General features: G+C 55.8%; 2 protein-coding genes across 2 annotated transcripts; both read right to left on the bottom strand.

Annotated features, from left to right (window-relative positions):
- Positions 1–6,906: 6,906 nt before the first annotated feature.
- LPMP_110620 (hypothetical protein) lies at positions 6,907–8,739 on the bottom strand (the record flags this gene model as incomplete). Its single annotated transcript, XM_010698609.1, has 1 exon — positions 6,907–8,739. One exon carries the CDS (start codon positions 8,737–8,739, stop codon positions 6,907–6,909), a length of 1,833 nt encoding a protein of 610 aa, XP_010696911.1.
- A 1,044-nt stretch (positions 8,740–9,783) lies between these two features.
- LPMP_110610 (3-methylcrotonoyl-CoA carboxylase beta subunit, putative) lies at positions 9,784–11,523 on the bottom strand (the record flags this gene model as incomplete). Its single annotated transcript, XM_010698608.1, has 1 exon — positions 9,784–11,523. The coding sequence occupies one exon, from the start codon at positions 11,521–11,523 to the stop codon at positions 9,784–9,786; it is 1,740 nt and encodes a 579-aa protein (XP_010696910.1).
- Between the last annotated feature and the right edge of the window lie 1,609 nt (positions 11,524–13,132).

Here is a 13,132-nt window from a genome sequence, read left to right as displayed (position 1 = left end):
CAATGAGGGAGAGAGAGTGACCGAGTAAGCTGGGGGAAGCGGGCAAGGAGGAGAAGAATAAAAAGGGGAGCGTGTGGCAGAGTATAAATCTCACACAGATGCAGGTATAGGCAGAGAGAGACTGGGAGAGAAAGCAGGAAGAGTAGAGAGAGAGTGAGACCAGGGGACGAACCTTGATCCGAAGATCGTACAAGGGGGGGAGAGACAAGGTGCGTGATATGGAGGAGGAGGAGGAGAGAAGAGGGAAAAAGGAAACGAATCGGACAAAGGGGGTCAAGAGAGTGAGAGGTATGGCTCACGTTCAAGTGAAAAGAGCGAAAAAAAGAAAAAAAGGAAAAGAAAAACTCGACCACCACTGAATTGTTACGAGCACGCGGCGAGACAGGGAAACCGCAAGTGAGCAAAGAATACAAGCGAAGAAACAGGGAGTGGAAGAAGCACAGAAATGCCGACAAAGCCGTGCCTTGTGAGAGGTCCTCACACGGTATGGCTTGTGGGTGGGGGAGGGGGTGTTTTATCGTTTTCTGATTTTACTCGGCTTCGTTGCTTTCCTTTTAGGTTCTGTTTGAGGTAGGAACGAGAACGAGTCTGAACAAAACACCCCTTGACGGATACTTTCGAAACTAACGAGGAGGAGAGTACAGACAGAGAGAGAGAGAGAGAGACAACGCAGCAGCGGCGACAGAAGAGACACAGATTCACAACAAAGAAATGAAAGAAAACAATGGCACTCACGCGAGGATAAAACGAGGTCAACCAAGAGAAAAAGAGCAGCCGAGAATTCGCAAACACGCGAAAAGGGGGAAAGAGAAGCACAGAATAGGGAAAACAAACGAGACAAAATAAATAAACGATGCGTCCACAAAGGTACACCGGCGTAATGAATAAAATAAAACTGAAAAAAAAAAGGAGCACGGAAGAAAGAAGAACAAAGCCCCCCCCGCTGCGGACCGGTGAATAAAAGACGGAGGTGGGAGTGTGCAACACGTCAAAGCTGCTTTGCGCTTTGCCTTGTGCCAGTTTTTATATTTCCCGCTCCTCTTTCTTTTTTTTTTCGGTCCGCCGGCTGATTGAGTCAAAACTCAGTACGCACTTTTCCTCGTGTTTTTTTTTCCGTACAGCTTTCTCTGTGCGTCGTCGAGGCGTTCGTGTCGCCTGCTCCTTTGTTGGCCGCCTTGCGCAGATGGGCCCCCTCTTCGCTTCTTGTTCGTTGTTGTTTGGTTGGCCTTTCTTTTTACCTGGGCGTTTGCGTGCCTTTTCTTCGTTGTGTGGGTGTGTGTGGGTGTGTGTGCGTATCGCTGCTCACCTCTGGAGGCAACTTTGTCCTCCGCCTTTTCGTTCCTGCTGTGCTACACGCTGGGGCCTACCTTGGCACACGTCTCCACAGAGAGAGAGAGAAGGGAGATGAGGAGGTCCACACACAAAAATCAAATCCAAAACAAAGGGAGAAAAAATAGCGAAATTCAAGAAGAAAACACAACTCGCTTTCGTCTACAGAAATGCACTCATACACGCACACGCGCGCGCACTGTACACGATGAAGACGCTGAGGTGAGATGAGTGAGAGAGCGGGGTAGGGAGAGGAGGGCACGAGTTGTGAAATGACTAAGAAAAAAAGGACAGTCGTCAGCTCCGTCAAAAAGAGACAAGAGAGGGAAGAGAAGAAACGAAAAAGACTGCGCCGCTAGCCGTATTTTCCGGAGGTGCGGGTGCGGGTGCGTATGGCGTTGTCGCCTTCCTACCACGGTGGTGGTTGCGTGGGTTTCTTTGCTGCTTTGCGCGTGAGTGAAACGGGAACAAAATGAGTTTTGCTCCTCTTTCGAGCACTGCTCGTGCGTCGATCCCCCCGTTCGGTTCTCTTCGGTGGGGTTTAGGAGGAACGGGCGCAGCTCGATGACGCGATGCACACGTCAGCGGTATACCGTGTGCCGCTCCTTTACTTTTGTGGGGGTGGAGCAGTTAAGCGAAGGAAGGCAAGTGGCAGCGCTTGACCACACCCCTACTCCCTCTTCACCTGAGCTGATCGCTCGTCCCCTTTTTCCACCTTCCCTAGGGTTCCCCCACCTCTCCGCTGATGGTCGCGCTGTCACGTGGGAAGCAGCAGGAAATTCGGGCGAGAGCAAGAACAGGACGACAAGCACAGTCGCGGTTGTGAAGTTGCGGATGCCAGAAAAAGAGGGGAAAGCGCTGGCAGCTGCGGTGGCAGAGAGCGGATGCAAAGGAGGGGAGGCGCGGAAGTACAGAAAAGGGGTTGGAGAAGAACAACGAAGAGGATACGACGATCGTGAATATGAACAAGCGAGTGTGTGGTGAGATAGTGGTGGTGGGTGCAAAGGAGGCGTGCGTTTCGAAGTGTCCAGCGCACGCGCCAAAATGAAGATTGCGGGTGCGCTGTCTGCGTCTTGCGGATGTGAAGGGACTTTCCTCAAGAAAGAGGGAGAGATAGAGGCGGAGCGCCACACAGAGAGGCACACACGCCCGCGCACTGAAATGTAAGAACTTCGAGAAAACGACAACAATGAAAAAAAAGGTGCAACAACACGCCCAAGAGCGCCAAGAGAGCGAGAGAAGAGGTAGATGAGGGTGGGGTGGTGGATACGCGTGTGCTCGGCTGTATGTCTGCAGTGCTGGTGTGCACGGCTCTACTGAAGAAGATTGCTTGGGCTGGGGGAGGGGGAGGGATGTTGCACTCTTTTGGGTAAACGGTGAGTTCGTATGTGTGTGTGTGTAGAATGGGGGAAGGCAAGAGGCGTACTTGTGTGCCTGTAGGGAGAGGAGAGTGGGGCAGTAGATGCGTGAGCACTGGATGGCCAACTCCCAATCGTTATGAGAGAGAACACCCCCAACACAACGCCGAAAGAAAAGAACGAGCGCTCAGAGCAGACAAAATACAAGAAAGACAAGCTGAAGAAAAAGTCAACAAAAAATATACTAAACGAAAGGAGAACGTTCACAGAGAAGTGCCCCTGTACCGGTGAAAATGTGGAGGAATGACTCTTGTGTGAACGCCTAGGAAGACGATGGCGCGCACGCGTGTGATGAGAACGTCGTGTCAGCGCGCGCGAGGAGAGCTGCAGGAAGATGGATGAGGCGAGCCGCAAGAGAGGGGGAGGAGAGCACAAGTCAAGAAAACCTTCGGTTGCTCATTCACCCACACACGACTGGCCACTTTAGCGCAAAGGCACGCAGGCGCACCGACAGCAGCAAAAAAAAAAAAGAAGAAAAGAAGACAGTCACACTCGAGCTCACTGACACGCATGCAGGGGAGGGAAGACGGAGGTGAGGGAGAGGGAGGTAGAAGGGGGGGATGCAAACAATATGAACAGAGGGAAGGGAAAATAAAACAAGGAAGGGAGGGGGGGCGGCAAGACAAAGAAAGCAGAGAAACGAAGTCAAAGGGGGGAGAGGAGAGGCGTAAACGAAAAGGGAAGAAAAGAGCGTGAGGGATTACGGCGAGATACGTATAGCTGAACCGTTTCTCTAGGTTTGTGAGTCCCTCCTGAATTACTGTTGTTGAGCTCTGTGTGTGAGGGTGTGGGTGTGTATCATTCAATGTACCCGTGTGTGCATCCGCGTCTCTGCGTTCGTGTGGCGTGCCCGCGTGGCGGTGTGCTTCCACCTGAGTGTCAGGCAGGAATACCGAAAGATAGAAAGAGGTGAGGGCGGGTGTGAGGTAAGGAGAAGAGCCCCCTCGTTTTGAATCGAAGAACAAGGGGGGAGCAATTTCACAGCGACACGACTAGTCCCGCCAAAAGTGCATCGACGTGCCAAGAACAGAGAGTGGGAGTAAAACAAAACACACACGAAAATAAATAAATACGCACAGGCGACGCAGCACACCCCCACAGGGAGACGAGAGAGAAGGAAAAAAAAAGGGGAGTGGGGAAAAGGAGTGAAAAAGGGACGACGAGGGAGAAGTCGCACTACGCAAGTGTGGGAGGAGGGGTGATGGGAGAAGGGGGAAGGGGGAGTAAGTGAGCAGGACAGAGAGACAGACCGGGGAGAGAAGAGGAGGGGGGGGCAATGGGCAAGATGACAAGGCAAGAAGATTGAGATATAAAAACAGTCCAATGGGCAGTGGGCAGAGAAACCAGCGAGAGAGGAGAAAAAATATGGACAAAAAAGGAGAGAAAGGGGAGGCTGAGATGGAGGGCGTGGGTGGGCGGGGGGGAAAGATAAGGATACAGAGATGAAAATGCGATTCTCCCCTCACCGTCAGCGCACTCGATAGCGTCCTTCGCGTTTATGTTGAGCCGGCACTTGTGTGTGCGCGGGAAGGCGAAAGACTAAATGCAGGTGAAATGAGTCTCGGTGTGGGTGTGTGTCAAGTAGAGGCGGTGTACTCTACACTCTCAATTTCTGCTCGTTCGCTTGCCCGTTCTTTCCAACTTTCGACGTGTCGTCCTCTGCGTGGTGCCCCCTCTTTTCTCTCGGAATTTCCTCTGCCTTTCGACGCTCTCTTGTCGTTTTCTCGGACTCACACTTTTGCCTCCCGCTGCACGGAAGTGCCTCCGATGCTCGTCTTGCTGCAGTGGCCTTTTTCTGAGTGCGTCTTGGCGTGAAGCACGTCTGCGTATCTCTGCGTCTATGCGCGCAGGGACTGTTTCCTTCCACGTCCTCCAAAGTGCCCCGTTTGGGGGGAGGGGGGAATCAGAGGTGGACTGGGGGAATGATCGACTTCCTGGGGTGAGCAACGGTGCAGTAAGCGGAGGGGGGATCTGGTAAGCAGAAGAAGAAGAGCAAGCCAGCTCACGCTTTTTCGCAGCTAAGGGCGGAGATGATGAGATAAAGCCAAAGAGAGGGACGTGATAGGGGGGCGGCGGCGATTGAAGAAGAAAGAAAATGAGTGAGTGACAGAGCCGGCGGCAAGGCTAGCGGCGAAAGGGAATTAGTCAGTTGTCGCGGAAGAGTCAAAACTATACGGTTTTCAGTTGGGTCTCCTTCACGCACCAACGCAAGCGCTACTCGCACGCACTTGTCAACCTGAAAACGAAAGAAAAGGGGGGGTCGGGAAAAGGGTGAGGAAAAAATAGCAAAGCAACTGGATACGTCGCCAAATCGCGAGGAAGAGAGGAGAACGGGCCTGTGTGAGTGTGCCTCGGTGTGGGCTGATAAGAGCGAGGAAATGAGAAGGAGAGGCACAAGGAGGCAAGCGCTCTTCGACCCTACACACGACAAGCACACGAGACGCGGGAGTAAAAGGAAGGGTAACGAACAAAAAAAGGGGGTGAGGGAGTAAAGGTAAGAGGGAAGGACACAGACGGAAACAAAAGAAATCGAAATCAACGCGAATAAGAGGAGCGGAAATACAAACGAAAAAATGGGTGCGGTGGAGGGAAGACCGTGCGCATGCACGCACGTATGTGTGTGTGTGTGTGTGTGAGCCTGCGTCTGCGTCTGCGCCTTTGCGTGTTTGAAGGTTGCCACCCGCTGTCTTTGCACGTTCACTCTTTCCCTTCGTCCTCTCACTGAATCCCTAGAGGTATTCGTGCTTGCCTGTATGTGGGTGTGGTTGGGGGGAGCCGATGGGCCAAGGGGAAGAAAAACGACAGAGCAACACGCAGCAGAGGGCACGACGCTGTAAAATCACCTGAAGAAGAAGAAGGGGAGGAGTAAAGGTGAAGAACAGTGAGAGGGCGGGGGAGGTCAAAAGTGTACGTGTGTGGCCCACACGAGCGAATACAAAAAAAAACCACAAGCCAACAGAGAAGGCTGAACAAACCTGAAAACACCCTGACGGACGGAACGAGGGAGTGTGTGGGGAGGGGGGGTGAGTGAGAGGTGGAGACAAAAGGGGTCTACAGTGTTGGAAACTGCGCGTACGTGTTTGGGTTGAGCAGTGCGAATGATCGCCAAAAAGCGGGCGGGCAAAGTGGTGACAAGAGACATATGCTCAATATACAGAAGAAGCAAAGCGTGATGAGAAGGCAACAAGATGATGGGAAAGTAGAGTAGAAGTCATGCATTGCAAGGGTAAATGGTGGGACCTCGTATGAATGGAAAAAGTCAGACACCTGACGACACGGCGCGCGGTCAATACTGAACAGGTCTAGAGAGCTCGTGGATGCGTCATGGTAGTTCAAGCCAGCCATCGCAGGTACACCAACAGGAGAGTCCTTACCTTCTCCTTGGTCGCCGCCCCCCCCCCTCTAAGCTGGGGGTTATTGCCACACTAGCATTGAACACTGGTGCATCACTGACCCTCTAGAGGGTTCACAGGAGAGAAAAGGAGAGAGGGAAGGATGGGGGGCAGCAAAACGAAGCAAGAAACCGCTCTGCCTACCACACCACTTATTTTTTCAGTGGTTTCCTTAGCGGCGACCGGGCAGCAGTGAGCAGGCACCTTCGATGTCGGGCGCCCACTAAAGTGCGCGTCCGTGTAGACGCAAACGGGAGTCTCGCTTTGAGGCAATCTGTAGGGTCATTCCTTCTCGTTCTTTTACACTTACACGTACTCCACCATTATCGACTTCGGCGCGCAGCAGTGGCGCACACGTGCAGCCATAGAGAGAGAGGGAGAGGGAGGGAGGGAGGAAGGAAGGGGTACATGAGCATCGGTGGATGGGACAAAGCACAAACCACCGACCCCGTGTCGCACAAGGCAGTACACAGAGGTGCGTGATGAGGGAGGCGGAGAAGCGCTACACGCAAAAGAAGAAAACGGCCATGGCACGCGCTCAACAGCCTACACAGCAGCAGCAGCAGCATCTATACCACAAGGCAGGTGCATACGTTGTTACAAAAATGCCAGTCCGTTCGCTCCCTCTCCCCCCCACACACACCCTACCCACCCTAGCCCACCCTAGCCCACGTACATGCTTCACCCCTCACTACCCTCGTGCTCCCCCCCCCTGTCTTTCTCATCGTTGCCCATCACACTCAGTTGTGTGAGCCCCCTCAATGGCGCTAAAACAGGCTGTCACCGCTGTAGTGACCGCTGTCTCCACCATAGCCGCTGCCACTCCGCGAGCCTTGATGGTAATGGTGCTTCGACTGCTGCGGATAATGCGACCGCTGACCATGCCCACGTGACCCAACACCGCCCTGCTCGCCCTCTGAGTGGCTGTGGCGGCTGCCACCGTACTTGTCAAGTGATCGCCCCTCGTGGTGCCCATGCCTACCTCCTTGAAAAGGGTCTCGACTGCGCGGGATAGATAACGATGGCGAGGCATAACCGCCGCCAGTACGAGAGAGCGACGGAGACTCGTAGCACTGTCGCTGATGATCCCGATCAACACAGCCGGAGTTGTGGTGGTACGCGCCACCCTCACGGCGGTTGTTGCTATACTGGTTGCCACCGCCGCGCTGCCCGTGATCGTCGCGCCAGCCTCGCTCACGGCGCTGGACACCACCAGCACCGTCACGGTTGTTGCCGTAGCCCGTGAGCGAGGAGAACGATGACTGTGCCCCGCCTGTGGGACTTCCGTAGGACCGCTGCTGGTATTGCTGCTGCGAGGAGTAGCCGCTGCCACTGAGGTTGCCGCCACTGTTGTTAAAGGACACACCAGCTGCTGCATTGCCTCTGCCACAGCGCAGGGCGTCCGCGACGAGCTGGTTGCGCCGCTCAAAGTAGTCCGGGTTGACGTGCTCACGCTGCAGGCAACCGAAGACGGTGTGCCCGCGGACACCACAGAAGCAACAGGTGGGGGTGGCCGTCTGCGGCACCGCGGCAGGGCCAGGGGGCGACGAGGCAATCAGGGCGTACGAGGAAGGCAGCACCACGGTGGAGCAGTCGAAGTGGCCGTACTCGTTGCAGGCCACACAGCGCACGGCTGCCATACCCTTCGGCTCCCCCACTGCGGTTGCTGTCTTCTGAGTTGCCGCACGCCACTCAGATGGCGTTGGGCACACAATGAACGGTGAAGGCGTGATCACAGGCGTGCATCGGTGTGGTAGCCCGTACGGGCCGCGTTTCTGGTGGCAGGTACGGCACAACGCGTTGGGGCAAGCGGGCTTCTCGTGTCCTGACATGCCGCAGCTCCAGCACACCTTGGCTGGTGGTGCATAGCCGCCGGTGCCAGCGTTCTGCACGGAGTCGTAGTAGCGCGAACGTCCTCGCGGAGCGGTAGGGAGCGACGCGGCAGCGGCGGTGGCGGTGGCTGGGGCGGCCCCGGCAGTGAACGAAGGTAAGTTATCGAGGGCATCTACGTCATCGGCGTCGCTGTCGCTGATTGTCATCCCGTCTCCCCTCGTGCCCTCGCCATTCTCGTCATCCTTTCCCTCGTCGTTGTCGCCGGCCTCACCTTCCCTGTCGCTTGGAAAGGATTTGGGCGAGACAACGGCAGTTTTAGCAAAGGTGCTCGCGTCTGGTGCGCTGCGCGAGGCAGCGTGAAAAGACACGGCGAAGAGAGTACCCATGCCTGCCTTCCTATCTGCTGCCCCGGCGGCACTGAGCTGCCCTTGATGGTGATGGTGCACCGAGTGAGCCGTCATGCTCGTGCTACTGGCGTCTATGACGAGCGGTGTTGAACCGCTGCTCTCACCATTCCGAGCGCTTTTGCGAGCGTCCGCAGTCACAGCACCGCCTGCTAGATCACTGCTCTGTCGCTCACTAGCCGACTTACAGGTGAAGGCCGGCTTGCAGACGCATCTGTAGTCGATCACCTCCATGTCCGCGTTCAGCACCGGCTTCATCTCGCAACACTCGGCCTTGCGCCGGACATTGTGCACGCTGCACTGCACGAAACCGCTTGGAGTGGAGATTCCCTTGCTGAGAGGTGCCCCTCTTAGATCCATCATGGCGCGGCTGAGCAGTCAGGGAAGACTCGAGTAAGAAAACGCGATGCAGTAAAGGGGGGGTGGCCCTGTAAGGATGCGTGATGGCTGTGTATCTCCCACTTGTTGCAGCACACCGCTCAGCTTGCTCTTCGCGATTGCTTTCTTTTCTTTCTCTCTTCGCACTGAGCCGCACCAGCGGTTAGAGAGGAGGAAGAGGAGGAGATAAAACAAGAAGAGCAGGGAACCTATGAGCAACAGAAGGAACAAGCAAAGAGGAAAAGAGAAGATACGGTAGGCTTGGCGTCGTTCACCCATTAGGGTGGGGGAGGGGGTCCGTCGCAAGCGGAGCGTGCATGCCTGTGGCAACGTGGAGGCACAGGCACGCAGAAAAGAAATGACAGGACAGGCTACGGAATTCATCCGCACGCAAGCACTTTGGCATCAGCGCTGCAGTCCTGTGCTTCTTGAGATCAGAGTGGCCGACATGAAAACAAACTTTGGTAGGGATTACACAGCCCTGAGATATGGCAAAGCCCGTGCCTTACGGTTGAGGAAGGAAGAGGGGGTGTCTCACAGGCTTTCTGTGCGTCGGTGGCTCGCTGATGGTCGCTTATCTCATCAAATACCACCACCTCTTCGCAAGGGCCCCTTCTTCTCTCCTCAGACTTCGCACATAGTACTCGTACGAGAACGGGTGTGGAGCAGCGGCAACACCGAGAGAGCAACGGAGGTGGAAAAGAGGAACGAAGGGGCGAGGAGATCCATACCCTCATCCCAATCCACACCGCACGCCCCCTCCCCAGACCTGAGTGAAACAAAACAAGTGCGCGCCAGAAACCAAATCAGAGAATGCAGGATAGCCAGCGTACAACACAGACGCTGCGAGCATGCAGATAACCCGAGTGCCGCAGAAAGGGATGGAAAGTGCGAAAGAAAATGCACTCTTGGAGGGTGTTCTAGGGGGTGGGCAACAAACAGAGACACACACTCCACAAAAAGCACCCGTACCCTATAACTTGTATAGGCCGCAACCACCACCACCACCACCACCCCCCACCCTCTCCGTTACTTGCTCTCCATCGGCGCCAGTCGCGTCGCGCGCAGCGCCTCTGCCACGACGACACGTGTGTCCTCCGGTGCAATCACACCGTCATCCCAGAGGCGCGCAGTGCTGTAGTAGCACGACCCCTCCCTCTCGTACTTGTCCTTGACCTTGTTCTGGAAGGCTGCAATCTCAGCCCCCGAGGCGTTCTTCAGGTTGCGGTTCGTCAAGGCAAGCACTGTGGCGGCTTGCGTTCCACCCATCACGCTAATGCGCGCGTTTGGCCACATGAAGAGAAAGCGCGGCTCAAAGGCGCGACCGCACATGCCGTAATTACCGGCGCCGTAGCTGCCGCCTATGAGTACCGTAATCTTCGGCACCGGCGCCGTGGACACTGCCATCACGAGTCGGGCACCGTTGCGAGCGATGCCTCCCTCCTCGTATTTCTTGCCCACCATAAAGCCCGTGATGTTCTGCAGGAAGAGCAGCGGCACCCTGCGCTGCGTACACAGGCCAATGAAGTGCGCCCCCTTCAGGGCAGACTCCGAGTAGAGGATGCCCTGGTTGGCGATGATGCCGACCTGCATACCCTCAATTCTCGCGAAACCGCACACAAGTGTACTGCCGTATAGCGCCTTGAACTCGTCGAAGCGGCTGCCGTCCACGATGCGGGCGATGACGGCCCGCACATCGAAGCTCTTGACAACGTCCGACAGCATATCCGGGACAAAGCCGCCCAGCTCCTTCGGGTCGTACAGCGGTGGCACCGGCTTCTCATCGATTGGATTTCGCTCCTCGTTGTGCTCCCTCAAGTTCAAATTCGCCACGGCGCGGCGTGCGAGGTACAAGGCGTGCAGGTCGTCAGTCGCGTAGTGGTCCGCCACACCGCTAATACGGCAATGCACGTCTGCGCCACCGAGCTCCTCCGACGATACCCTCTCTCCAGTGGCCGCGAAAACAAGCGGCGGGCCGCCGAGAAAGATGGTGCCGTTGCGGGCCACGATTATGTTCTCATCTGCCATGGCCGGCACATAGGCACCACCTGCCGTGCAGCTTCCCATCACCACCGCAATCTGCGCGATGGACTTGGCGGACATTTTCGCCTCATTGAAGAAAATGCGACCAAAGTGCTGCTCATCGGGGAAGACGTCGTCCTGACGACTGAGGTTGGCACCGCCGCTGTCTACGAGATAGATACAAGGCAGATGATTCTGCTCCGCAATTTTCTGCGCGCGCAGATGCTTCTTCACCGTGATTGGGTAATACGTTCCGCCCTTCACTGTTGCGTCGTTCGCGACGAGCACGCATCGGACGCCGTTCACGACGCCGACGCCCGTCACAATGCCGCCACTGTAGCACCGCTCGTACTCCCTGCCATCCCAGTACAAGTCCCACCCAGCCAGTTGCGAGAGCTCAAGAAAGCGCGTGCCGGGGTCAATAAGCCGTTCGATGCGCTCCCGCGCGAGCATCTTGCCGCGGCTTACATGCAGCTTGCGGACGCGGTCGTCAGCCTCGAGAGCCAAAACAGAGACGCCAGCCTTGGCAGCCTCCTCCTCCGACACCACACCGCCGGCATGCACGTACCGCACGCGCGCGCGCAGCTGCTCGACGAAGCCTTGCATGCGCGCCATGTTATCCTGGAATGTTGGGTCAGACACGTCGGCGGGAAACCGCAGAATGTTGGGGGACTGCGAAGTGGAACGCTCGTAGTCCAGGGGGTGATGTGCGTAGAGACGGGTGTAGTCGATCCCTTTACTCTTCATAGGGCCGGCAGGTGTTGATGCAGCGGCAGCGGCCGGCGTCGCGGCAGTCTCCGATGGAGTCAGAGTCGCTTCAGCGCGCGGCCCCTCAGCTGATTTCTCTTTCTCACCTGCGCCAGCATCATTTGAAGGGAGCTCTGCGCTGGTGCTTTCAAAGTACCGAGGGCACGAGAGCGCTGCCGCCGCAGCAGCAGCACCAGTGGCAGAACTTGCGGTCGGCAGGACATGACGACGGAACAGCGCAGCCATGTGAATACAAGTCGTGGTACCGACACTAACAGCGATGCTAAGCGAGCCCGGCCTGCCAAGAGCACGCATCACCGACATGCGAAGCATTTCGGGTGTGGTGTGGCGCCAAATATGCGCTTTACTTTCCAAAGTCGATAAAAAAGTGTGGGTGTGTGTGTGTGTGTGCAGGGCTGCGTGCACATACACACAGAGAGAGGGAGAGAGGGGGGCGGAGAGAGAGAATGTAGTAGGGAAACGCTGAAAGACAGAAGCTATATTTATTTATTTATTTTTCAAAAAGCGAAAGCAGTGACGCGGTGCACACCAGCGCACACACGCTCTCCCTCCTCCGCTTCTCTTCAGCGATCTCAGCAATGAAAAGAGCAAAGTGGAGCTGTTTTCCTCTCCTACCTTCACACTAGAACGGAAACGAGAGAAGAAGCAGATCGTGGATAAAGAAAGGGCCCTGATGTCCCTTCACTACTCTCTTCTCACACAGAGGATGCGGGAAGAGGAAGAAAATGACCAGGTGTGCAGGGCTCGAGCAGCCACGAAGGGATCGAAAGAAGAGCGACACTGGCAGTCTGCTCCTTCCCTCGCCTCTCCAGTACTTCTCTTTTCGTCTCCTGAGACGGTGCGCGACGGGTCGAAGCAAGAGAACCCCGCAAGCACATACAAACGTAAAGGCATCCGGAGCGAGGGACGGAAAGCAAGTCAAACTACCTTGTCCTCTGAAAAAGCGAGGTGTGCATGTGTGTGTGAACGTGTGTTAAACATCGAAAGAAAAGGTACGGCGAGAGGAAGGTGGTGGCAAATGGGTAGGACAAGAGGAAAACGATGTGAAGGTGGGCCTGCAGGCAACGTACACCACCAATGCGTGCATTCGATATATATATATATAGAGAGAGAGAGAGAGAGAGGTACGTAGATCCGCTTACACGTGTGCATATGCGAGGCAAGGGGAAATTCAGTCGTCAGCGTCCTCTACAACTCCATCTTCCTTCAACGCAAAAGCCAGGCAAACGGGAGAGAGGCGTGTAGGACAGAGAACGAGAAGAGAGTCCTCTCACACGGATCAAGCCAAAGGGAAGGAAAAAAAAAAACACAAGTCGCAAGAATGTACATGGCGCCCAAGTCGATGCGCCTTGCCACTCTTCCTTCCCCCTCCTTTCCTCCTCCTCGTCACTCTCTTCGTCAGCAGGGACCTTTTCCATTTCTCCCTACCCCTCGCTGCACTTCCCCTCCCCCGCGCCAACATTCCCACTTCCTCTGATATGGAGCTGAGCCGATGCCCTCGCTGCTCCATTTTGGCATGTCCCCGCTTGTCTGGGCGCCCCTTCCTTCCCACATTGTTCTCGCTTCCTGCCCTCTCCCAACCCCGACA

The sequence above is a fragment of the Leishmania panamensis genome (assembly GCF_000755165.1).
Source record: "Leishmania panamensis strain MHOM/PA/94/PSC-1 chromosome 11 sequence".
In the NCBI taxonomy this organism is placed as follows: Eukaryota; Euglenozoa; class Kinetoplastea; order Trypanosomatida; family Trypanosomatidae; genus Leishmania; species Leishmania panamensis.
The sequence above is the reverse complement of the archived record's forward strand: the minus strand, read 5'-3'. Positions and strand labels throughout refer to the sequence as shown.